Raw genomic sequence first — 25,309 nt, forward strand, 5'->3', positions numbered from 1 at the left:
GATAGACCGACGTCAAAAATTTAATTTCAATGGATTTGAATGATAGGATACTTAACGAAGAGCTAGAAGACGCGCAAATCCATGCTCTTCCCCTTCATGCTCTTCAGCAGAGAACCCGAGACCTCGTTAACAAACTGAGGCTACTCATCAACTCAAATTCCGACATAAATACAGATGACCTACTTACAGATGCCATCAGAAATTCCACTGCATATTCTTTGGACCCTGTTGTAGAGGCTGATAGCACTGATGTGCGCACGAAGCTCTATAGCTATCCACTTATTTCATCCCAGGCACAAGCAAGAGCGTTTTTGGGACATTTTTTTCATGCATATATTGGATTGGTTCACCAGGAGCTTCGTCTCATCGCGCTCCGTCTCGTCTCAGCAATTTCACACGAGGGGGAGCTGACCATCTTTGAGCAAGAGCTCTCTATTCGGACCGGGGCGCTTCATGAGACGTTAAGGGATGCAACGACAGCATATTCCAAGATCCTCCCGTTGGTTTACAGCCCAGCCCTTGCAAATACCTCTCATCGATTTACTGACCCGCTTGTCTTGGATCCCCAGATACCGCTATCAAGCACACAGCTGGGGAGTCAGCAGGACACTGATTCGAGCGCTCCTCAGCACCACGATCTCGGAAGTAGTGTTCCTCTTTCACTCAGTGATTACGCAATTCCCCTGGCTGCTCTGACACGCGCCCCCGATCTATATGATGAGTTAGAGCCACGGCTAGGGGCCTTGGATAGGTCGCGTACCGGTGAAATCCTTCGGCGTGGAATGGCTTCTCTAGAGAGGTATTTGACGACAACGCATAGCCAATTCCATTGCGATTATCCATATCTTTACACTGCCACAGCACAGCTTCAAACCTCGCTAGTTGCCCTGGGCGATTCTTACAGTGTCCTTTTGGATCCTCTACGGGAGGCTACCGAGTTCGTCTCACGCTCAACAAAACTCGTTACATCAAGTGTTGACAAGTTAATTCGATTCTTCGCTGTAGCGCAGCACAAACCATGCGATATCAATTGTGGGTTGGAATCGGTGTCCCACTCTGCAGTGATCAAAGACATAGGCACTGGAAGCACCTCGCCAATTGCTATCATCGATAGCCTAGGATATGAACGAGTAGCTAAGCGGAATCCGCGATATCACAGTCCTACGAATATACAACAAAGCGGAACCAGCAGCAACCTTCGACTACGCTATAGGAATACATATATGGTAGCAGGCAAGCTGCTGGATAAACTAACTGCAGCAGAGCACGAAGTAGCTGACAATACGTGTGTGAAGCTCACTACATTTCTTAATGCGCCTTTCCATGATGCAATGTCAGTCACAGACACAGAAAAACAGAAGCAAAGTCAATGCAACCGTATATCCGCGTCGCCTCTCTTGGTAGTTGATTATGTGTACAGATTCGTTGCTGGTTTAGCCAATTCCTCTGTTAAACCAGCGAATTGCACTAGTGCTACGGGTACATCAGATGATATCTTCCGTATTCTTACAACAGGCACGGGGCATAATGAAAACACTGGTGAGAATGCTAATAGCTCTTCCATGGCCCCTCCTACTGCCAGAACAAAACTTTCTTCTTGCCTTCCTGGACATGGTATGCCCATATTCACTCACTCATTGGACATTGATGCTGCGGATGCTCGGGTGAAAGCAGGTCCTGCAGCCCTGCCCGTAAATGCGCATCTCTTCGATTCTAAGTCCCTGGTTATTGATGAGGCACTGGTTCATGACCTTAATCTGGCCAAAACAGCATTTAACGATGTTGAAGACTACTATAAAATGAAGCTTGACAACTTTGACTCGTTAACCGGAGATGTGATTGCTACTGTGAATCGGTACATAAGCGCACGGGTCAAGGCACATATATCTTATGCGAATACGGGGCTTCCGACCAATCTGCTCCACTTACATTACTATATGATTTATGGGAAGATTGTGCACCTTCGTGCACGCCTATTGTATCATTACAATCATTTAGAATATGTACGGTGCAAGATGGACAGCGACCTGCATCTGCACACACTCAACTTCCCCTTTGAGCAATCCAATAAGCCATTCTGTTTGCAGGACGTTGGCGACGCTCTCCGAGAAATTATGTCGAAGGAAGTACCTGCGGGCTCTGGAACGGGAATGTACGGTGTGCTTGGCTTTAAGCGCGACGAGTCTCTTAGCGAGCGCTCCTCCCTCAAGGCAAATGATATTATAGCACCAGACAAGTCTAGGATCATCTTTACAGAGGCTATACGGCAACTCTCGCACGTCGTTGAGCGAGATATTCTCTACGCGGGCAGTACGCTTGTTGAGTACCTGTCCTCTGACGCAGCAGAGAACAAGACTGATTTATCAGAGCTAGGCAACGGGCCTCTTCGCGTTGACCGCATGGTTATCTTGCTCTTTCTTTATGAGCAGGAGCTCAACCTTGTTGAGCGTAAGAGGCAGGTCGTCGATCAGGCGCTGAAGTGCTACTTTCATTCTGTCAGCTATGTGGACTGTATCAAGTGGCTCCAGTATGTCTCGGGCATAATTGACATGAGGCCGTCGTATGATGCAGACTTACTAGTTGCAACGAATGATATCAACAGCTTCACGGGATGCCAGGCGCTAGTTCTACGCCTTCAGCAGGTCTCTCGATTCATTGAAGAGTACATTACCGCTGTATTAGAAGATGATTGTCGAGAGGCAGCTGTAACGAGAGTTCATACACACATAGAAAGAAAGTTGGTTAGTGCGTCTTTACCCCCAGCACAGCAAAAACTGGGGCCTGACACGGCTCCGTGGAAAGGATCAGCATCCCAGAGAAATAATTCTGCCGGAAGTAGACGTAGCTCTTCGGCGTTCCAGCATGTTAGCTCTAAACTTGGGATCAGCCAATCTGGATACCGACCAACATCAGCTTTAGCGTCGCAAACTAGCAAGTACCTGGGAGGCGACCATAAAGATGCCAGCAGTATTTCTGAGCGATCCTCCATCGATGGCTTGTCGCGTAAGGAAGGACCAAAGAGAGCACTGCTTCTATCTGGACATGCGGAGGCATCTGACGATCATCTTCATAAGAGAGTGGAGTCGGGTGGAACCGCTTTTACAGTCACAAAAGATAGCTATGTGGTGACGTTCCCAAGGTACGCTGGCTTCGGGTCCCCTGTTCACCCCGCCTTCGCACAGACAACTATCTGCGATATCCATTATTCTATTGGGAAACTAGTCAATCTGCTTTCTGATTTGGACAAGTATGCATACGTTTTTACTTCCAAGTATCTTCTCGCGCCACGACTGCCGGCCTATGCGAATGACTTATGCCACTGTGCAGTCTATGAAGCTGCACGCGAAGAGCTCTTCTTTGTGTCGCAATCTCGTCGCACCCGTGGGGCTCTTGGAACTCTTCCTCAGTATCTTCATAAGCAGTGTCGATATGGGCTTTATGGGCTTCCATACGAGCTTGTTCAGAGTGTGAAGACAATATCTCAGGCAAACGAATGCTTAAATATTCTAGCAAGCAAGCGAAACTTGGCGCTTTTAACTATTCAGACTACTATCGCAGTTCAATGCCTTGGTTCATGTTACAATGAATTGGGTCGACGACTATCAAAGCTCAGTATGGGCCGTGGTCCGTGGACAAACTCGTGTCTGGAAGATATGTTGCCTAACTTTATTAATTTCGAAGAATTTCTGACTGGTTATACACATGAGCTGCCTCGAGCTAGGGCAAGTAGTGCACTGCATGTCCCAGACGTGTGCAAAGAAACAGAGACAGAGTATGATTATTCTATATGCCTACTTGACTTTAGCAATCGTGACTTCACGTCAACCTTTGATAGCTTCCAGCTACCGAGCGACTTTGATTTTGAGCTGTGCCTTCTGGACCCTCTTGCTGGAGCTGCTGTCCGTCTACTACGAGACATGACCCCTACTGTTTTCAAATTAGATCCATTGTTTCTTGACGGGAATACGAGTGAGCTTCTTGAAGCAGCTCTGCCAGATGTGATCATTTCAGATGACTCCTCGGACGAGGAATTTATCTTGACGGCCGACTCCAAGGCCACATTGAAGGCTACTTCTAACTCGGCTGGAAAGCATTTATTTCCAACGTCAGCGCACACCCTCTGTGGCCCAGGTTCCGCTATTGATCTTTCTTATAAATCGTATCACCCATATGCACACATTCCCAACTTTCTTTCTCCGTCCACCGTTTCAGATGTCGCAGGAACCCTCAGTGGATTCTCCTATTGCAGCACTCTCTTTTCTATAACAACGGAGCATCGGAAAGATGCATTTGTAGAAGCATCGCACAGTCAACTAGCGCAGATCTCTAGGAAGTACCAGCACGAGCTGTCATCCATAGTTGACATGTTAATTGCTAGAGGCCCCGAGAAGATGGGCCCAAAAACTATCTCAGTACAGGATAGCTTCGAGACAAATCCGTACATCTATCTAGATAACGTCGTGGGTTTCCTGCAGCGGCTTGTCTTCGTCCAGGCCTGTGGTCTAGAGTTCTATCGTACCGTCTTGAATGAGCTTGTCGAAACAGTAATGGTTCCTCTGCGAAATCTCAACACTGCATGCGAGCTGAAGGCAAGGCACACTCTCATGGCGCAACAGGTGGATATATCTGCCGTATCTGCAGTTGTTCTATTAGACAACGTACCTGAATCAACGTCTTTCTTCATTACACAGCAGTATGCCGATTTGCAAAGCAATAATGTTGTCTCCAAGGGAGCCATACCTCTAGGGCAAGAGCCCCAGATGTCTGCTCTTAACAAGTACACGGCAAATGACTGCTTTCTTTCTTTCCTGATCTTGGCAGCAGAATATAAGTATATTTGGAGCAACACAGTGTATCTAAAAGCTCGATCGTCCTATGCAGAGCTACAGGATAAGCTTGCGTCTGGTGTCGTGGGTAGCTTGCTTATGTTTGAACGCGCTCGATGCATTGAATCCGTTCTGCTCACCCACAAAGACCGTCTTATGGTCCTTAAAAGAGCACATGTCCAGACAGATTACGATCGAGACTCCCTCACCACCAGCGACACCACACGGTCTGCCCGCAGCTCGTCGCATGTCTCCACAGGAGCATTGGAAGATGCCTCTGATCTGCCATTCCATTTGCGACTTAATCTTCGCAATATGGAACTGGTTACAATAGTGCTTATGTTATGCGACTATTCGCGTGCACATTCGTTACGGAGTCAGCTTGCTGATATTTTGAACAGGCTCCGTGAAAAACACAAAGAGATGCACCTCTGTGAAGTTAAGAATATTCTTACTCGCCAGCAATCTGCTGATCAGTCAGATTGGAATGCATATATTGATGGAGTCGCCGACTATTCTTTTGCCTCGACGGAACAGCAGGCCCTAGAGTTTCTTTCTGAGTTTAAAATAATAGACAATCTGCACAATTGGAAAGTTAACATAGCACAGTCACTGGGAAGATATCTCCCCGGTACCACGACTGAAATAAAAAAAGGTGGAAAGGCAAGAACAAAAGGGAGAGCACCTAAGAGAGTAGCGTGTCGTCGAAAGAATGATCTAACAGATATATATGACATTCTTTGCATTTCACCATATCTGCTGGATCCTCTTGTGCATGAAAATATATCTTCTTTGTTATTTGGTCACACACCAGACGCACTCACTAGAGCTCCTGTCTCACAAAACGTTCTTCCCAACTTGACGATAGTCCCTCCAGCATCGTCAGTTCGCTTTGTTATGGCAAGCAAGACAACGAACCTCTTCCAAGCCGTTCCACTCTTGGCTGGCTTAATACATCTCTACGCGTCTTATCTGCACTACTGTGACTTCTCTCTTGTTCTTCAAAGGCTTTCTTGCAGACTTGCAATGAGTGGACACAAGCACCACGACGAACAGAACTTCGACGCACAAGTGCATGACCTGCTACTTAATGACAGTAGCTCCGGTTTTCTTAGGCGTGCAAATGGATATAGCGACTTCATTCTGAAGATGGCCCTAAGTAGCCAAATGGACGAGGAGTCACAAACCAGCAGCACTCATATGCATGGATGCATTACTCGCGTCCAGAAAGATGAGGGCGATTCAACTGATACAACCTCTGATACCAGCGGGTCAGACATGCCACCTAGCAGCAAAGAGCCAGATCATCCTGTCCCGATTGACCAGAGTGCAACAGGGAAAACTGCCGAGCTAGAAGAGATCTTGCCACCGGGTGAATTTGAGCTTGTCGGCTATGGAGAACATATTGATAACTCGTCGGTTCAACAGGAAACGAAGAACTTAATCGGACAGCTACGTCTTGTTTCTAACTCGAAGGCTCTTGACTTCAAAATACGGGGGCATCGGTGTAAGAATAACATGCTGGTGTTTTTCGCACGACTGATGTCACTAGTGATGATGAGCATTTGGAGACAGTGCAAGCAGCACCAGCAAACAAAGTATGTGTCGCAGAACAATGTTAATATGCCAATTAAGAAGGTCCATAAAACCGTGGATGTCGTGGATTTCAATAAGTATGCATCATCGTTAGGACTCCTTGATGGTATTACAGAGAGGCTCACCAAGCATCAGACCAAGCCGGAGGATGAATATGTGGGCTCAGATCCCAAAATGCTCGAGTTTATGTCCTCACAGAAGGCGTTAGAGCTCCAAGCAATGCCTATTACACCGCTAGAAACAAGTACTGGGGATCCAGACACCGAAGCTTCATCAGTCGTCTCAGACAACAGCGAGGATCAAGACCTGTTTCTTCCTGAGGTAGGTGAGGCTCTACTCTTGACTTCCTACACCCTTGTGGAGGTGCTTAAGGTTGTGTATGTCATGCGGGACTTTGCGTTTGAACGGATAATGGGGTATGCACTAATATGCTTAAAAAGTGCGTACTCCCATGGTGACCTTATCTCTACCGACAGCTTGCTTGAAACGTTTGAAAACGTGAAGCGTGTAACGGGCTTTGATTTGGTTGTCGGCAATCCGACGAATAAGATTATCGACATCATACTTGGAAGGCTAAGGCCCAGTGGTAAGGCCGACGGTTTGCCAGGAGTGCTTGACGACAATGTTATCAATGAGCGAACCATGGCGTTATTGGCCCATAGAGGAAACGAGTACAGTGCCAGTGGCATAGAGGTAACAGAGGAGAGCAGGCAAGTGAAGCAGAGAGAGTATTCGGACAGCCTCTTGAAGAACGGGCAGCCCAGTGATGTGTGTGGGGGCGAAGATGATACACTTCGTGCCACAAAACGGGTATCGCTCGACCTTCTAGAGCAGTCTCTTCCGGAGCCTTATTCAGAGTATCTCCAACACGACAACCAGTCAGACCTGTTACAAAGCGTAGCAGGCGCAGGCCTCAAATTGAATCTCAAGACCTTGAAGACATGCGGTGAGCATACAGATCTATTTAGACCAAGAATACTCAACACTAAAAGCTCTTTCTCATCAAGATTGGTGCTCAATCGATTTGCTGAGATCACACATCTCAGCATAATGTCGCCTCCATTCCTTGACGGACTATTTAACGGATTGTGCAGTGGACATAAGTTTGGCTCGTCACTGTCCTGCTTCGCTGGATATGCCCCCATCACAATAAGCCTAGATCAAGCTGAGCAATCGGCACATTCACCGATAAACCTTAACTGCGGAATAACCAATCTAGGGCATCATCTTGTGCACGCAGGCCTCAGCTCCTTTGCACCCAACCAGCCCCTGCTCAAGGATACCGTCAGTCATAGAGCGAGTCTGTCAGCCCGAAGCGCATCTGGTAGGTCATCCACTACCCTAAATGAAGTCAGCTTTGCCGAAATCTTCGGTGCAGTTGGCCATCAATCAATCCTCTTGGACCAGTGCACCCTCGACGATGGTGACAATCGCATAGATGCCTCAGCTCTGCATGTGCATATCTTTCTCCAGCAGCTCAGAGAAAGAACCTACGTGCACACCTACGGCAAGCGGGAGCTACAATCACAAACTAGACATATTGCATATAGCTTCTCCGACTTTTTCCTGCTATCTGAGCGAATATCTCCGATAGTGCTGTACTCGGGAGAGAAAGTGTTAGGCATAGATACCGTCGATGAATATTCGGAGTTCTGCGCTCTTTCTGAGTGCGGAAGATCTGTTGTGGCAAAGCCTTACATGGACATCTTTGATCCCGTGTCTCGCTCATTAACCAATGAGAAAGCTGGCTTGACAGAGCCCCCTAAGACACGGTGTGTAGTTGTCGGCAAACTGAGGCTATTTCAATTATACAATATGTTAAACTGTTCGGCCATACCATCCCACTTCACAGCAAGACATAATATTCTAGAAAACAACTATGCCAACAGCTCTTCTCAGCGTTCTAATCCACTTGACCTTTCAAAAAGACATATAGACGAGCGTGAATGGCTAGCCTATTTACCAGGGTACATGGATACAGTTCTATCCTATCACACCAATCCTACTGTGGAACCGTGGCTAAATTCTGCCAGACTATCCATGAACGTCTTCCTACTGAGTGGATATGTTTATAATCAGCTTTCAGAATCCCTCGTTAGCAATCTGGAAGCTCTAATTGAGAAAATAAAATCATATGTTCCCACCAATCCCAGTGACAACTTCATCACGGCAAACAGATTCTTCAAGAATGCCGCTCCAATATATCCCCTGGTACCCGGAACTTATGGGCTAAGCCCAGCAGATGTTACCCTCCCTTATCTCCCTGGAGACTCCATGCAGTCCACCAGGTTCCTTCATCGATACTTCGGAAGAAACTTCATGACAATAGAAGCCCTCAGCAATGGAGTTGCAAGCTCTGGAGAGAATCAGAATCTTGTTGTTTTAACAAACTATGCTCTGGCGCAGATGCTTGACAAATTCAAATCCATTCTGTTCAGCGAAATGACTCAGCGTGTAAGGCTGAAGTTGCAAGGATCTTTGCTCTCTTCTTTGGGAATGAGAGCGGCTCTCTTTAGCATGACAGTCAACAACACCGAGGCGTCCCAGGCTCTTGTTAAAATACTCACCTCTATGCCCGCGGCTGTGTCGTCCTATTCAGCAGCCCGCCTCCACAGCCTGCAGAGCAAGCTGTCTTCCCTTCACATGCTCAACACAAGCATTGTCAGAGAGGCCTCTCTCCTGCCCACCACAATTCGCAACATCATTACCCATATTTATTCCGACGCACTAAACATGCTATTTTTCCGCATTACGGCTGAAAAGGAGATAGCTGCTGATATTAATGATGACGCTTGCTCGATAGCTCGCAAAACCGTGGCCAGTGAGCGTATCAAGGCACTTGTGAGGTTGAGTCAGTGTGTCTCATCGCAATCTAAGTTCTTCCTGGAGTGCGCTGAAAAGGAAAAAGAGATTGCTTTCTATGAAGAAGCCCTCGCTCTTGAGGCCCGCTTCATGCGCAAGTCCGCCGCATTCAATAATATAAGGCGAGGTTACCTTGAGAGGAAAATCAGCAGCTACAGCACCATGTTTGAGCAGGAATATATAAGACTTGTGGGCCTCAACAACATGTTGGTCGATGCAAGCAAAGAGTCGGAAGCAAACCTACGTCTCGAGCTAGCCCAGTTGTCACAGCAACTTAGCAGACTGAATGAGGATAACGAGTGTCTGCGGATAGAGCTCCAGGATCGCATGTCAATTGTGTCCAAGACCAAGATGAAAAAGGATGCTGATAATATCTTTGCCGGCATTAACACACTGACACCGATAGCTACGATAGCAAAGGCGATGGCCCTTCCGGATAACATAAAAGTGGATGTGGAGCGCCTGCAGATCAACACTCAGAAAGTGAGGCAAGAAGTTGAGATATTGAAGGCAGAGGTGCACAACTTAAAGAAGCAATACACTTTAGATGTGGCCCTCTCAGAAGAACGCGCAAAGCAGTTACGAAATAACCAGCAACTCCTGCAGGTACGGCGGCGAAAGCTTATTGACACTGCAAACACACTGCTCCGTGATAGTGAGCAGACCATAATAGATGCAGACACCGTGTGGGCAGAAGCAAGAGAAGCACAGAAGGCTGAGCGTTGGCACCTGGTAGACCGCTTACGCGGGCTACATATAGAAGCCCGTACCCTAGAACAAACATACAATAAAATGCAGCAAGAGATCCAAAGGGTCCGGCGAGAAGGTGAGAAGTTGATACTCGGAGGCTTAACTCCCCTTACATTTAAGTCTAACTGATTTGAACGGATGAGTAGGGTGGGTCAAAGCGTCTCCGTCACGATTGGAGCCTCCTTGCCACTACAACGAAGACCTCTAGATAGTGATCTGAAGGAATCCATGTAATTCTCATCAACTGCATTTAAGGTGAGTAGCTTTTCTGCTAGCTCCATGACAGCTGCCTGGTCAGTTGGCTCCATGGACCCTATCTTACTATTCATCCATTCTAAAAGAACTACTGATTGCCCTAGCAGTTTTGCAACCCGAAGGTCTGACTCTGCACAAACGCCATAGAATAGGCACAGGATCTCGACCCGGTGTTCTTCATACTCTGTTGTGCCCAGATTCTTGCACAGTAAGGTCACCCCAGAGGTGATATTGGATCCTGCACCAAGGAGAGTATGACACAGAAGGACAAACCCACTTCTCTTGGGAGATGTAGTTGCTCCTACGCACGTATACCCTTCCTCTTTGACAATCTTAAGGACCGACGCTAAGATAGCGACTGCCACACTCTGCTCTGCTGTGGTAAGGAGCTTCACCAGCCAGCAGAGAAGGCTGTATGCCATGTGCTCCCTATTAGATGTCTCACCTGCCGAAAAGACGGTGAACAGCGCTGCAGCAAGGGGAAGCATTGATGCACACTTGAATCCTATTATTCGATAGACGCGAGATGCAAGGAGCTCTGCAAGGACGCGACTAGACTGGTACACGAGTTGAACGAGATTGTCATCGGATCCTAAAAGTGCAAGGTCGTAGAATGCTGTGAGAGTCATCATAGCATTGTAGGCAAGTTCAGAATTAAGTGGGAGCAAATCCAATAAGTCAGAACAAGAAGGATTCCCAACTAGCTGCTCAAAGTACCGGGTGGCTAGTAACAGAGCCTGTTGTCGAACAGATACAGTACTCTCCCTTAAAGTATCTACCATGAACGACAGGTATATTGTGCGGTCTGTGTAGTTGCTAGCCCTTTCATCAAGCTTCTGCAGGATGGTTAGGTATTCCTCGTCACTGATGAGCATCTCCTTTACCTCGAGAGGAAGACTGCAATAGAGGCCAAGGAGCTCCGTGACGGCTAGCATGTCGTCCTCAGCGATGCTCCGTAATAGGAGGGCCTTCGCCTGCTCGAGCTTTCCCTCGTCCCTGAGCTTCTCTAGCTCCTCACTGAGCTTGTTGTCGTCGACACTTTTAAAGATAAAAGCTATTTGTTGGAAAGCAGTGACCATGAGGAGCTTGCTTTAATTTAATTTAGACATTGAGACATTAATCGTGATTGATTGTTATTACCATCTACTGTTGGCCAGCAAGGCCCTACAAGCAGTACCTAGGGTCTATAAGGGTCTATGACAAAGCGAACCGGTACAAGACAAAAACCTATGACCGAATGAGCGAAAAATAAATTCCCATGCCTCCTGCACCCGTTAAGATGAAGAAGACCTCAGCTGCAAAGGAACGGCCTCCTCCCCCGCCGTACTCCACATTTCAGATAGGCTCAGATGAAAAGACTGAACCAGTACCGTTCACCATTTTAGCAATTAATGTTAATGGCATAAGGTCGGCCTTCTCCAAGGGCCTCAAGGACTTTATACACAAAAAGAACCCCGATATAGTGTGCTTTTCAGAGACAAAGCTGGGTTCGTCCGCCTTTGCCGCATTCATGGAGAAGGAGGCCACCAGGGATCCAGACACGGGGGTGTACACCGTGATGAAGGGGTATAAGCACGTTTTCTGCTGCTCTACCGCCAAGCAAGGGTATGCATCCACTGCTATGTTCGCCAAAGAGTCTGTTCCTGTCTTAGACCTGTGTATGCAGATGGGAGACCCGGAGTTCGATTCTGAGGGTCGCTTTTTGCACGTTAGCCTTCCATCATTCGAGCTCATCCATGTGTACGCCCCTAACTCCGGTCGCGGCTCAAGTGGGAAAGCGTTTACTTCCAAGAACAGGCCCGCCAATCTTTCCACACGTATAAAGTATGAGAAGCTGATATCCAAGTACATAGGAAACCTAGTTGCTGCAGGAAAGGATGTTGTCTACTGCGGAGACCTAAACGTTGCACACAATGAAATAGATCTCTATAACCCGAAGAGCAACCACTTCAGTCCCGGGTTTACCGATGAAGAGCGTAACGCGTTCAGCAAGCTATTGGATGGACACGGTCTGATAGATGCATTTAGAGCTATGCATCCTCACCGGATTAACTATAGCTGGTTTAGCAACTTTGGACGTGCACGAGAACAGAAGCATGGGTGGCGGATAGATTACTTTGTGGTTACAAGTAAGATATTTAAACGTGTAACGACGGTGGACATCTTAGACGATTATAATAGCTATAGTGACCATGTTCCCATTATAATGACGCTCACGGGGATCTAGTGGATCATCTCCAGCAGGTGGCCCCACGCTGCCGCTGAGAGTGCCCCTACTGTCCCGGAGGAGGACACTATTGGGAAAGGTACAGAGTAGATGGCGCGCCGCATGTGGTCCTCCATGACATAGATGCCCTTTTCAGGATCTAGACCAGGGTAGTACCTGCCCACCAATGCGTGACCCGCAGTCAAGTGCAAGCTGATCGGCTTCTTGTCGTCAACAAATTCGTACTTCTCCTCTATCTGGTTGTATCGTCTCACACGAAGAGGAATGACCATGGGGCTCCATTCGTGGCCAGGGACCTCCAGCGTCAACTTTCTGGCTATGCCGATGGGCGAATTAATCATGTGTTTGTCTGTCAATAGCAAGACACTCTTCTCCATGTCCTCACTTATTATGCGGTGCTTGTGGACCAGTTCTAGGATATGGCTTTTCTCAAAGAGTGCATAGTTCTCCTCCACTTTGCTTACAATTGTATCTTTTGCGACAGAGTACCTAAGCTGGGAAATTAAGTCATAAGAGAACCTTTCCAAATTGAAGAGAAAGGATCCGGTATTATCTGGCTTGGATGCATCGTAGTAGAGGCCAACATTTGTCAAGTATGGGAGTGAATCACAGACTGTATGCACGCTTCTCTGGCCACTGTCAAATGCGAGGGAGTAGGTGTGGCAGAGTGCATCGAGTAGTTGACTAAGAGTGAGGCGAGTAAGGTACAGCTGCGCCTCGGTCGAGAAAAGGGACGGGAACGTCGCTAGGAAGGAACTAACGGTATTATCTGGATAGACCACTGAGCGTGTTTGGTAAACGCGACTCTTCACTGCAGCTGTGGAGCACGATTTGGTGCAGGTCATTGAGTCATGGTGCACATCGTTTGCTTCATAGGAGGGTGTTCCTCCAGCGAGGATTTTGGCTGAAAAACATGCTACCAAATCAATAGTTGTGCTAGGATGAAGCTTCTGATCCGTCATGCGGTTATTGAGTCTGGAAATCAGATCTGTCGCCAGTCCAGCGATGAGATCCATACATTCTGCTTCCTTCTCTCCTTCGTCCGTTGCAACGAGAAGGCTCCGCTTGTGGTCGGAAATAATGGGAAGATAATAGCAGGCACAGTCTCGCAGCTTGTGCGCTAAGTAACAAAAGAGAGGCGTGTGAGCAGTCTTTGCTAAAAAAGATACGTACTCCACCGGGCCTAGCCAAGGGAGAACCTTGCACGATAGCAAGTCGCGATAAAGCAGCTTATCCAGCACTAACGGGAACTTAGCCATGACATCTCTCTGAACAAATTTCTGTAAGGGTTGTAGCTGCGATAGATAATTTTTATACGAGTGGATTGTAACGAGTTTTGTCTGAAGTAGATGCTTATAGGGCTTAGAGAGGGCAGAAGAACCTATAGTCCCAGTGAAGTCTCTCACTGGTATGGCACCAATGTAGTCTTCTTCTGCGATATCCCACAATGAAAAGAAAACAGCGACAGAAACATCAACTGCTTGGGGGTCGTCATAATCGTATGGCTTCTGCAAAAGCTCCGAGTACTCGGGGGACTTGTATGCATAGTTCATAAACTCATGGAAGCGTAAGATAGTTTGAGAGGTATAGTTCGGTGTAGTCTTGTTTGGCAGGATGTACGTGTCCATCCAGGAGTTGGACAGAAAGTTGCCTGTGTCCTCAGAAGTTAAGGTGCTGCGGCCGTAGCTAGTTGTTGAAGACAGGAGTATATAACGAACGGTGGACACGTGTATCTGTGCCTTTTCCAGCATGCGGTGGACCTCTGTATTGATGCCCTCCAACAACCGTGCGGAAGGTGGAAGAGTATAGAACTCGTAATAACTAGAAACTGAAACCGATGAACCTTTTTGTTGCAAATTGGTCAGAACGCTTCTTCCTGGAACAATGTTATCACAGTGTGTTGTTGGGAGGATACTGGTGAAAACGACGCACATACTATCAGGCTCAGCATGGGGGTAGCTCCCTCGCACTATGACAGGGAGATACTTGAAGAGACGAAAGCAGCCATATCCCAGCTCTGGAAATATCGAGTTAACAGAAAAGAGATAGCGAAGAGGAAGCGATGGGCAAAGCATTCCTATATAGACTTCGCTTGCATCCAAACTCATGCCCTTAAATGGGGTCCTTTCTGCACGCAAGCTTTCGGTAACTTCCTCAATCTCTAAATTAGCGCAACAAAAGTACGTACTGGGAAGAAAAGTACAGATGTCCAGGACACCATACTCATACTCTTCAACACTTATTCCAGATATGTGTGGTGCCACAGCTCGAAAGAAAGTCAGAAGGTCAGGGCTAATTTCTTCATAGAGTAGGGTAGGGCATCGTTGCTGCCTCGGGGATGGGCCCAGTGGCGGGATTGAGTCAGTTGTAAATATGACTGGATCATTGTGAGTGCCTTCGTTGCTTTCTTTGTTGTCTCTCAACCGTTCGCTGGGAGGAACCTTGGGAGAACAACTTGCCTCCATCTGAGAGAGCATGTCACTAAATCGCAGCCTTCCAGATGCACCAGTGATAGGCAAAGAAGAGGGTGTACCTACATGCGATGCTTCAGGTTGTGCAGTTGAGTCGATAATAGGTTGGCTTTGCGATTGTTCTAAAGTTGTCTTGAGAGTCGCTGATGCTAATAGGCTCGTGTTTAAGATTGCTGCGATGCTAGCATGTTTAAATTCATAGCTAGAGAAGCCTAGCAGTGAACACCATTGGAGCAGTCCTCCCCGAGAAATAAAGAGACAAGACCGCAAGGAGCTTCGCAAGTGCAGTGTTACAGGAACTAGAAGGGGGCATGAAAGAAGATTCCCAATTGTGTGCTGGACAAGGATACCGGGGGCTGTCAAGAGGGATGGATCTAACGGAACAGAATCTATCTCCTTCAGCCTATCGTATGCCTGAAAAAACGTAGAGGTAAAGGGTTTGCTTGCTACTACTTTATAGTCGACAAAGCCAGTAGGGCAACCGTAGTTGGTATCGGTAGTACTAACACCAACCGTGGGAAAGCGAAATGCAATATTTTCCGTAACAATAGAGCGGTATGGAGCGACTGATTCTTGTGCCTCAGCAGGCAGTTCCACATCCCAGTCCCCTACAAAGAGACCAGGCCTGTGACAACTTAAAAGTTCCTTAAGCACATGACTTGCCTCTATTGTAGAATGTGGCACACTTCCTACAGTATGGCCAGACAGCCCAGCTTCATACATGGATGTGACTCCACTTTGCTGCTCTGAGTCGTATGCACTGCCCCAAAGCCTGTTATTGACAAGAGGTAAAAGAGTTGATAGCGTAATGGGTGGGACAGACGCTGATGGAACATTATCTATACTCATAGCTAGAGCGGCTTCGTGTGGAGCAGGTCCAAAGGTATCCACCAGCTTTTGCAACAGATAGGCTGCTCTGCGAGCTGAGAGAGTCTTGGGGAGGGTAGACACAAAGCCTTGCAAGCTCTCTGCATTAGAGAGAATCTCGTTGACGTTAGTGGCCAGTACATTAGATGATAACTCTTCGGGAAACGAAGTGCTATCTGAGGTCATATTGCTGGACAGGTCGCCGCGACGCCGGACTTCTCCCAACTGCTCACTAAGGTTGAGCAGGCGACGATAGGTCTTGTCTATTGATGAGCTAGAGCTGTCATGCGTTGATCGGCGATCGTTGGCTTGAACTTCAGTATTATCTCCATCTCTACAAAGGTCCACAGATGAAGAGATAGTGCTCAGCGCGGCAGACCGGAGCGCAGCTAGATGGGCATCTTTATCCTGATACCCGAAAGACCGGGCCACGTAGTCTTGCATTATTCTGGACTTAAAGAACGACGCTGCAAACTGCAATATGTTCGGTGGCTGCATATAGATTACTTCGGAAATAAACCACGTGGTGATAGCCTTGAGCTCTGGGTGCTCACGTAGGTACCTCCGGTTCCCAGAGGAGCTCATTGAAGGGCGGGGTAGGGTAAAGGAGCCTTTAAAAATTCACAATCAAGAACGCAGAGAGCAGCTTAACAGCATGGCTCCTTCGAAAGGCGTAGTATAGCGTCGACAGCTTGAACCCCATTGATGTATATTTTAAGGATCGTAAGAGGAGATGAAAAGCAGGCTATTAGGAGGGCTAAGCGGGTAATGGGAAGCCAATCCACCATTCGATAGACATACAGGGAAATGAGCATGGCTTCATAAGCAACACAAAGAGAGCAAAGAAACGGTCTAGATTTATAGTACAAACCTAAGAGCAGGGATGTATCTTCGTCCACATTTTTGTGGGAGTTCTGCTTCCGCGAGTAGTAGGCGTGTCTCATCCAATGGCTGCTTATATCTAAGAACGTCAGAAACATAAATCCGATCGCATACTTTGGATAAATTATTCCTAAAATCATGCATAATAACGCATCGAAGCATCGGTCGATGACCATGTCTAAGGTTGCTCCGAGGACCGACTCTTGACTCAAGCTTCGTGCCAACCAGCCGTCGAAGCAATCTGCCATACAAACATACACAAAGCAGAAAACTGCCATAAGTGGACGAGACTGAAAGACGGCGACTGCCACAATCAGCACAACAATTCTACTGTAATCTACGATATTAGGAAGGTAGAACAGCGTGCCACATCGGCTAGACTTGCAGCTAGACATCCCCGCGGTCCACGCTGTTTTTTAGTTTCAACATCCCCTCCCCCAGCTATCCTTTCGGCTGAACTGGAGCCACAGGCCCGCTGCCATTTACTTACTCCTGCATGGCAAGCCAGCGCTCGGCGTCGAGTGCCGCCTTGCTCCCAGATCCTGCTGCAACGACAGCCTGACGGTAGAGGTGGTCGCAGCAGTCGCCGGCGGCAAATACGCCATCCACGGAAGTCCTCTGAGTGGGGTGGTCCTTGAGCAGGATATACCCGGCCTCATCCTGCTCCAGCTGCCCCTTCTTGAGGAACGACGTCTGGGGATCGTGGCCAACGGCCCAATAGAGGGCGCCAGCGTTGAGAGTGCGGGTCTTCCCGTCTTTGAGGTTCTTGATGGAGACCGAGGTAACGCACTTACCGTCGCCCTTGATCTCATCGATGGCAGAGTCGTAAATTATCTCTATCAGCTTTTCGTTCATGACCTTCTTGACCATGGCGGCAGAGGCGCGGAACTTGTCGCGCCTGAGAACCATATAGACCTTCGTGGCGATCTTTGTGAGGTAGGTGGCCTCTTCGCACGCAACATCGCCTCCGCCGACGACAACGACCTCCTTCCCGGTGGCCATGGCAGAATCGCAGACAGCGCAGGCCGACACCCCCTTTTGCCAGTACTCCTTCTCGCCCTTGCAATCCAGGCGGCGAGCCGTGGCACCCGTCGCAATGATAAGGGCGTCAGCGAGCGTTGTTTCATTTTCGTAGCCGTGAACGATCTTGAAAGGTCGCGAGGAGACGTCGATGCTGTGAACGTCCTCATAGAGGAGCTCCGCGCCACAGTGCTCCGCCTGGTTCTGGATAGCCTCCATGAGAGCAGGCCCCTTGATAGCGGTGTGAGAAGGGAAGTTCTCCACATCCGTGGTGGTGAACATCTGAGACGTGTGCTCAATCCCCACAAAGACGCAGGTCTTCAGATTCGCGCGCGACGCGTAAATCCCCGCAGTGAGGCCTGCAGGGCCTCCGCCGATGATTCCGATCCTGACGTGGCGCTGAGTGGACATTTAAAAATGCTCGTAGTTTTTGAAATTTAAAGACTTTTAGTCATAGTTATTGATTTGTGGAGGGACTCCTACCACATGGACCAGCATGATTCTGCTATGCAACCATAGAATTCACGAAACTGCACCTTAGAAAAAAAGTCCCCCGGCACTACTTTCTGGAGCCAGCCACTGAAGCTATATGATCCAAGGCCTGTGAAGCTAGTGTTGGGGGCACGCCCATGTCCAGGAAGAGTGTCTTGAGAAATGCGTCCGGGGCTATAGATTGCTGCCCTGTGGATCCGTGCACCCTAAGCCCCGCATCGAGCATTTCAAACACCTTGCTCTCGGCTTCCTGTATGCGCTGCTTAGCATTGTACCTACCTGGCCCCAACCAGTACTCCAGTACGAGGACAGAGGTGAGCAGATCTATGCCGTTTTGCATTTCTGTAATTTGATAATGTAAATGGAAAGAAGCTTTTCATCCTACCAGAAATCTACCTTTTCATGTCACTGTTTCTTAGTAATAGAATTTTAAATTGGAATGGCAAATCAATTTGAATCTTAAAATCGAATTAGTAGGCCCCTCACCTCTGGCATGAAGATTGAGATCGAGCAGGTTACCTCCGATAGACAGAAGAGAATCGACGCACACTCCCACATAAAGAAGCTCGGGCTTGATGGGGATGGGAAGCCGCGAGCAGAGGACGGAGGGTTCATCGGCCAAGAGGCTGCGCGCGAGGCAGCCGGGATCGTTGTGGAGCTCATCAAGCAGAAAAGGCTTGCAGGTCGCTCTGTTCTACTTGCAGGCCCGAGCAGCACTGGGAAAACTGCCATCTCTCTTGGGATTGCTCGTGAGCTTGGTGATTCCGTTCCGTTTGCTCACCTAGTTGCATCAGAGGTTTTTAGTGCAGAGGTTAAGAAAACAGAGGTTCTCATGGAGCATTTTCGTCGGGCTATTGGACTCCGCATCAAAGAGGTCAAGGAGGTCTTTGAAGGAGAGGTGGCGAGCATCAACGCAATAGAGGCCCCTTCAAACGGCCCTGGGGCGCCAAAGACTATCAGCCACGTCAATATCACCCTTCGCACACGAAAGTCCTCCAGGGAGCTAAAGCTAGACGGAATTATTTACCAGCAGCTTGAGGCGCAGAAGATCCGCGTGGGCGACATCATTTACATAGAAGCCAACTCTGGTCTTGTGAAAAGACTTGGACGTTCTGACAAGTTGGCCTCAGAGACTCAGCTAGAGTCAGATTCGTATGTGCCGATGCCCAAGGGGGAGGTGCATAGGAAGCGCGAGATTGTGCAGGATATCACCCTCCATGATCTAGATATTGCTAACGCCAATCCCAGGGGCGGCCAGGACCTAGTCTCTATTATGAATCAGTTCAACAAGATAAGGAAGACAGAGATCACGGACAAGCTGCGCCAAGAGATAGACAAGGTGGTCTCGCGCTACCTGAATCAAGGAATCTGTGAGCTCCAGTCTGGGCTGCTTTTTATTGACGAGGCGCACCTTCTTGATTTGGAGTGCTTCTCCTTCCTGAACAAAGCGATGGAAAGCCCGCTTGCCCCTGTTATCATCTTTGCGACTAACCGTGGTATCTGTGAGATTCGAGGAAGCGGTGGCGTCAAGAGTCCTCATGGCCTTCCTCGTGACCTTCTCGATCGGTTACTTGTCATCAAAACGCTTCCCTATCAGCAGGAAGACATCGCCAAGATCCTTAAACTTCGTGCATCCGTTGAGGAGATACCCTTGACGAGTGCGGCCCTGGAGAGGCTTGCAGAGCTGGGACACAGTTCCAGTCTCCGATACGCGATGCAGCTCCTCTTTCCGGCCTTCGTAGTGGCTAAGTTAGAGGCTGCCGGTGGGCTCACAGTCATAGACAGCGCTGGAGGCGTTGAAGTAGATTTGAGGCACGTGGAAGAGGTCTCTGAGCTCTTCATGGACGCAAAGCGTGCTGTACATAAGATTCAAACCGATGCAACTGGATACCTCAAGTGATCACTGCATCTTGAGGCAGTAAACGATTGTTCTATGGCATGGCTCTCTCTCAACAGCTGTTCTGGGCGTCCAGGGGTGGTTGGTCGGTTTAAAAAATGTTGGTCAAGACAGTCCCATACACCCCTGTCAATCCCACCCTGACGCACTCTATGCCTCCCCTGAGCCTGGGGACAACAATCATTGTAATGAAATACTCCAATGGGGTTCTTCTCTCTGCCGACACACGGGCGACCATGGGGAACTTAGTAGTGGATCGCTTTATCCCCAAGGTTTTGCCCATCACTGATAAGATTTACACATGCATTGCCGGAAGCGTGTCTCATGCACAGTTTTTGGTGAACGAAGTCAGAGCCCACTTGATGACCCAGCAAATGGATCTCCATGCCAATCTGAATGGCATGGACCCAATGGTTGCTACAGCAGCAAACATCATAAGCATATATTTGCACAAGTATCGCGAGTTCCTTCATGCAGCCTTCATTCTAGGGGGCGTGGACAACACTGGGTTCCACTGCATCAACTCTATGATAGGTGGCTCTGTGCTAGAGGAAGACTACGCTATTTCTGGCTCTGGAGGCGTCTTTATCAAGGGGCTAATGAAGGAACTGTACAGACCAGAGCTTACTCGCACAGAGGCTATCAATCTCGCCCATAAGCTTCTGAAGACAGCCATTTCTTTAGACACAAAATCGGGAGGATTCATGCGTTTTGTGGCTGTTGAGCAAGATGGACTGGCTGAGGAGGGAACACGCATGCTGTGATTTACTCCGAGTATTGCTTCTGAGTAAACGTTTTGTACGATGCTGTTGCTGCGCTGATCAGAAACGCGATTGCAGCAGTTGGGTCTGCCTCAGTGGTGGATGGCTTGTGGAGGATGTGCTCAAGAAGCGCCAAGGAGGAATGGTAGCTGCGATAGGAGACAGCCAGTGGAGTCTCCAGGTACTCCTCATAGCATTCAATTGCTGCAGAGACAGCACCACCCTGTGCATAGCGGTCTATGTCTGCATATATAGCTGATAGTGATGAGTTCATCACTCCTGCGCATCGAATGGCATAATTGACCAGAGTCTTGTTGTCCGCAACAGAATCACGCAGAGCACACAGAGTATTAGCTATTTGATGTGCTGCCTGCAAGTAACAGATGTAAAATGCGTTGTACAGTGCTGCTCGGCTTAGAGGTGAATCGGCAGAGAGGGCAGGGTCAAACTTCCATTGGCAATCCAAATAGACCGCTGGAAAGACATCAGAGAAGTCTTCATTAAGGTGATTCAGAAGTCTGGAGCAATCCGTAGATGCATCCGGCTCTTCAGCAAATGGAAAGTACTTCATGCTAAGAAAGCGCTCAGGATTGGAAAGATGTAGAGATATAGATGATGGAGGAGAATCGACAGTTACGGGTGGAGGACCGTAATTATCTGGATAAAGTAACTGCGGAACAACCTCTAGATTTGGTCCAAAGTGGAGCAGAGCAGATATGACGAGCTCTGGTTGAGTTTTCGAACTAAACCGCTTTCGGAGAGCAATGCCTAGTCTGCGGATATTAGTATCGCTTTCAATATATGGAGCTATCACTAGATCTGCTCCATGTTCTCTGTAGCATTTCATGTACTGTTCTCGTATGATCTGCCCCTGCTCTGCGGTAAGGCGATACCATCCCAGGTCTAAGAAACACGCCGGTAGATCCTCCAGAGAATCGACAGAGAGAGAAATGGATGGGGGCTCTGGTACCATTTACACGGGGTGGCTAGCGGTTTTGAGCTTCTTCGTTTATTTGTAGTTCTGACGTGCATGGGTCATCGGAATACCTCTTTAGAAAAGCTATGGTGGCTCATTGCGCTCTTTCTGCATCACCCATTCGCTACCAACAAGAGGTTCCAGAAGTATACTTTGATCTTTATCAATCCAGGAAGCGCTTCTCTTCGCCAGATTAAAGATGCCTTTCAGATAATCGTCTGGATGCGTCGCTAATCACACACGCTAGTCAATAGTTGACTTCTTTAGAGCTCAACGGGGTGGAGCATTAAATTTCCAAAATCGGATTCGTTCGGTTGTCACAATATGTCAAACGACTCCACATTTCCCGCGTTGGGAATGGAACTTGTAAAGCTTGATATGCGGAGCTTTAAAGCCATATCGCTTGAGGTCATACAGACAGCTTATGTGGACATCTCCTTAACCCTCCAGCTCTTCGAGAAGCACATTTCCAGTAGTGCAATTGCCTCTACACCTAAGTTTTACTGGCCACTAATACGCTATGGACGGACTCAGCTTTGCGGAGATGACCTTTTACTTGAGACTTGCCCTCATGATGGCGTACAATTGGACAAGGCCCTCAAGCCATTCATGAAAGAGCCCCTAGCTGTTCGCGAACAGCTGCTTTATGATGTTACACACGGTATCTACTATGCTTTGGACCTCCTTTACGGGCGTGTTCAACCAGGGGAGCTTTGCATTCGCTCTCATCTGCGCCTCAGCATGGCAACAGTTTACCTTTCCAGTGACAGGAGGGTCTACCTGGGGAACTATTCATTACCTTGCATCAGGAGTGAGAATGTGTTGACAGCCTCGAAGAACGAGGCTTTTCAGCTCGACAGAACCATGCTGCTGGTTATGCTACGGTATGCAGTTGGCTTGCTTTCTCTCTCACCTCTTCCAAAGGACTCCAAAGTAAAGGAGATCCTCGATTTGACTCAGAACAGTGCATCTTATCCATTTGAAGCTATTCTTGCCACCATAGGCATACACCCTATCTCTTTTGCAGATCTCTCTCACAAAACAGATACAGTTGCCAGCAGTCAGAGTCAGGTACCTAACACCAAGTCATTGCCACCGTCTGTACCGATACCAGCACCTAAGCTAGTATCTGGTAGCACATATGTGTCTTCACAGGCTCAGGTAGCTCGTGATGGCAGTCATAGCTTTAATGGAGCAATAGATACCCTCAACTACCTTAGCACGTCTCAGTTGCGGCTCATGCACCTGTCGAGATCTGTTAACACTTCCCAGATAGAGCATGAGGACCCAGCAGCTGAACTGGAAAGGACGTCTAACGGTTTCTATAGTTCTGTGTGCGAAGAAAGCCTTCTGGTCGCGCAAGTATATGATCGAGCGCTCATCCCATTTGAAACGTTTCTAGATATTAAGAACTACTACAGTGGGGAAACAAGAAGAGTCTTTGTTTCCGTCGAGAAGGTGTGTCCTACTCGTCTATACGTGGCTGACATCTATCGTTTTATCAAGGACAATAGCATCAAGATGCTCATGCAGAGCCGTCGCGTTCTTACTTTGTTGACACACGAAGATCTATATATGCAGCTCCACAGTAGAGGTACATCCGAGCTGTTGCATTTTCTGACAGAAAAGGATAACATGGTGCTTATCTTGCAAGCAGCATTGAGTGGAATCTTTATTGAACGACAAGTACCGGTTCTTCCTACAATCAGATACACCCTTATAAATAGTCTTCCCAGTTTTATCGGTCTCTTTTTCAATATCCCCGCAGTTGCTGCATCGTTCTTGGAAGATCAGCAGCTCATTTCAATCTTTTTCAATAGTCTAAATAATTTTGTCAATCAATCTTTAGTTCGTAATTTGTCAAAAAGCGATTCAGCAGATTCTGATGTGCGGATGTGCTGCTTGGCCAATCTGCGGTTAATCTTCACCATCCTTTATCAAAACTATGAGTCCCAATTATTCATGATATTCTCTTCCAATCAGTTCAACTGGAACGCTCTTCTGCTTCAGATGGCTATGTGCCCCATGTTTTCTAAGGAGATCGTCCCCATCATGAAGTCCAACCGTCTTCGTAGGGAGCTCGTGAACAGCATGATCCAAGAGCTGCATCAGATCACTCCTACTGCATCCTTTTCTTATTGCTCGAAGTTTTGCATATGCGAGCATCTGCGTGCCTTTTCACAAATCAATAGTACGCTCTTTTACTTCTTCTCTGAGCAAATAACTGGTTTATATAACCTGGTAGTCGCCCTACTGTCCTGCAGAAACGATAACATACAGATTTCTGGGGAGCTTATCAATATCGTGGCAACATATCTAGCTAGACTGTTGTATCTTGATGTTCACAGTCTGATTCAGAAGAAGGGCCGAGATCCACATCGGTTGAAAACAATACGCCCAACAGTAACACGGATGAGCACCATAGTCAAAGCCATTGCAAGCACTCTTGGGAAGACTACAACCTTCTCTGCGCAGGATACAAGCCGAGTATACTATGGGCTTTTATTTATTTGTCGCATTTATTGTGCTGTTGGATATATGTTTAAATACATTACTGAGATCTGTCTGCCAAACCACGATATTGATGCAATCCCCAATCCATTTGCGTGGAACTTTTTTGACGTTCCTGGTAGCGCACACGTTGTAGGATCTTCCTACCTTGGATTGGGTGACATTACAGAGTGGGTAGCATACCTAGGCGACGAGGGTTATCAGAGCACGTTGAAAGACATCTTCACGTTGATTAGAGGCCTTCTTACACCCGAGTTGTCATCGCTTGTCCGCAAGGTTGGCTCTTCTGATGCATTTATCAACATCAATACCATTCAGTGTCTTCTGGCACGGATTAGGCACTCAATCATTGAGCTGGAGGTCTTGCTCTCCTCTATGGCATCCCCCATGCCTGTCTTGAAAGACATTGGATTCACAGGTAGATTAATGCACTATGTTGAGAGCCACAGAGAAGGGAAAGACTATCACGAGCCTATTGAGAGACCAGCAGAATTGGTTCTTATCATCTCCACACTTCATGTCGTCGTTAACTTTGCGGTTAAGGCTACGCTTACAGATGTTTATATTAGTCGTTGTGCTCTGATGCAGTACGATGTGACCAAAAGTCCTCTGAGCTTCAGCTCACTCTCAATCTCTTATATAGGTCAAGGAGATACAGAGGACATAACCAGGTCAACGCAGTATACAGATAGTGAAAACTTCACACCAGAGGTAGCTGATGTCAAGAAGCGATCACCAACAAGTCTTCTCAAGTACTGTCGGTTGTTGATGGACAGGAGTGAGATCATAGAGCCGCTTTGCACAGCCCTTGGCTTAGACTTTTCCATTGTTCAGGAGGCTATCACTGCGTTTGATCTCATTCATGTCTTTAACTCTTACAGTCCCTCGTCGTCTATACAATTATGAGACACAATCT

The 25,309-nt window shown here is 47.8% G+C and overlaps 11 protein-coding genes across 11 annotated transcripts; 5 read left to right on the plus strand and 6 right to left on the minus strand.

Annotated features, from left to right (window-relative positions):
• Window positions 1–29: 29 nt before the first annotated feature.
• GL50803_0016604 (uncharacterized protein) lies at window positions 30–10,163 on the plus strand (the record flags this gene model as incomplete). Its single annotated transcript, XM_001707122.1, has 1 exon — window positions 30–10,163. One exon carries the CDS (start codon window positions 30–32, stop codon window positions 10,161–10,163), a length of 10,134 nt encoding a protein of 3,377 aa, XP_001707174.1.
• Window positions 10,164–10,186: 23 nt separating this feature from the next.
• On the minus strand, window positions 10,187–11,368 carry GL50803_009835 (uncharacterized protein; the record flags this gene model as incomplete). Its single annotated transcript, XM_001707121.1, has 1 exon — window positions 10,187–11,368. The coding sequence occupies one exon, from the start codon at window positions 11,366–11,368 to the stop codon at window positions 10,187–10,189; it is 1,182 nt and encodes a 393-aa protein (XP_001707173.1).
• Window positions 11,369–11,547: 179 nt separating this feature from the next.
• Window positions 11,548–12,516, plus strand: GL50803_009834 (Endonuclease/Exonuclease/phosphatase; the record flags this gene model as incomplete). Its single annotated transcript, XM_001707120.1, has 1 exon — window positions 11,548–12,516. The coding sequence occupies one exon, from the start codon at window positions 11,548–11,550 to the stop codon at window positions 12,514–12,516; it is 969 nt and encodes a 322-aa protein (XP_001707172.1).
• On the minus strand, window positions 12,513–16,439 carry GL50803_0016603 (uncharacterized protein; the record flags this gene model as incomplete). The annotated part of the gene is made up of 1 exon (XM_001707118.1): window positions 12,513–16,439. One exon carries the CDS (start codon window positions 16,437–16,439, stop codon window positions 12,513–12,515), a length of 3,927 nt encoding a protein of 1,308 aa, XP_001707170.1.
• A 62-nt stretch (window positions 16,440–16,501) lies between these two features.
• GL50803_009829 (CDP-diacylglycerol-inositol 3-phosphatidyltransferase) lies at window positions 16,502–17,131 on the minus strand (the record flags this gene model as incomplete). The annotated part of the gene is made up of 1 exon (XM_001707117.1): window positions 16,502–17,131. The coding sequence occupies one exon, from the start codon at window positions 17,129–17,131 to the stop codon at window positions 16,502–16,504; it is 630 nt and encodes a 209-aa protein (XP_001707169.1).
• Window positions 17,132–17,222: 91 nt separating this feature from the next.
• GL50803_009827 (Thioredoxin reductase) lies at window positions 17,223–18,167 on the minus strand (the record flags this gene model as incomplete). Its single annotated transcript, XM_001707116.1, has 1 exon — window positions 17,223–18,167. The coding sequence occupies one exon, from the start codon at window positions 18,165–18,167 to the stop codon at window positions 17,223–17,225; it is 945 nt and encodes a 314-aa protein (XP_001707168.1).
• A 148-nt stretch (window positions 18,168–18,315) lies between these two features.
• On the minus strand, window positions 18,316–18,588 carry GL50803_009826 (uncharacterized protein; the record flags this gene model as incomplete). Its single annotated transcript, XM_001707115.1, has 1 exon — window positions 18,316–18,588. The coding sequence occupies one exon, from the start codon at window positions 18,586–18,588 to the stop codon at window positions 18,316–18,318; it is 273 nt and encodes a 90-aa protein (XP_001707167.1).
• Window positions 18,589–18,741: 153 nt separating this feature from the next.
• GL50803_009825 (TBP-interacting protein TIP49) lies at window positions 18,742–20,148 on the plus strand (the record flags this gene model as incomplete). Its single annotated transcript, XM_001707113.1, has 1 exon — window positions 18,742–20,148. The coding sequence occupies one exon, from the start codon at window positions 18,742–18,744 to the stop codon at window positions 20,146–20,148; it is 1,407 nt and encodes a 468-aa protein (XP_001707165.1).
• A 95-nt stretch (window positions 20,149–20,243) lies between these two features.
• Window positions 20,244–20,909, plus strand: GL50803_009824 (Proteasome subunit beta type 9; the record flags this gene model as incomplete). The annotated part of the gene is made up of 1 exon (XM_001707112.1): window positions 20,244–20,909. The coding sequence occupies one exon, from the start codon at window positions 20,244–20,246 to the stop codon at window positions 20,907–20,909; it is 666 nt and encodes a 221-aa protein (XP_001707164.1).
• A 1-nt stretch (window position 20,910) lies between these two features.
• Window positions 20,911–21,879, minus strand: GL50803_009823 (uncharacterized protein; the record flags this gene model as incomplete). The annotated part of the gene is made up of 1 exon (XM_001707111.1): window positions 20,911–21,879. One exon carries the CDS (start codon window positions 21,877–21,879, stop codon window positions 20,911–20,913), a length of 969 nt encoding a protein of 322 aa, XP_001707163.1.
• Window positions 21,880–22,206: 327 nt separating this feature from the next.
• GL50803_0021365 (uncharacterized protein) lies at window positions 22,207–25,299 on the plus strand (the record flags this gene model as incomplete). The annotated part of the gene is made up of 1 exon (XM_038045964.1): window positions 22,207–25,299. One exon carries the CDS (start codon window positions 22,207–22,209, stop codon window positions 25,297–25,299), a length of 3,093 nt encoding a protein of 1,030 aa, XP_037901716.1.
• Window positions 25,300–25,309: the final 10 nt, after the last annotated feature.

The sequence above is a fragment of the Giardia intestinalis genome, chromosome 2 (assembly GCF_000002435.2).
Source record: "Giardia intestinalis strain WB C6 chromosome 2, whole genome shotgun sequence".
NCBI classification, from domain to species: domain Eukaryota; phylum Fornicata; order Diplomonadida; family Hexamitidae; genus Giardia; species Giardia duodenalis.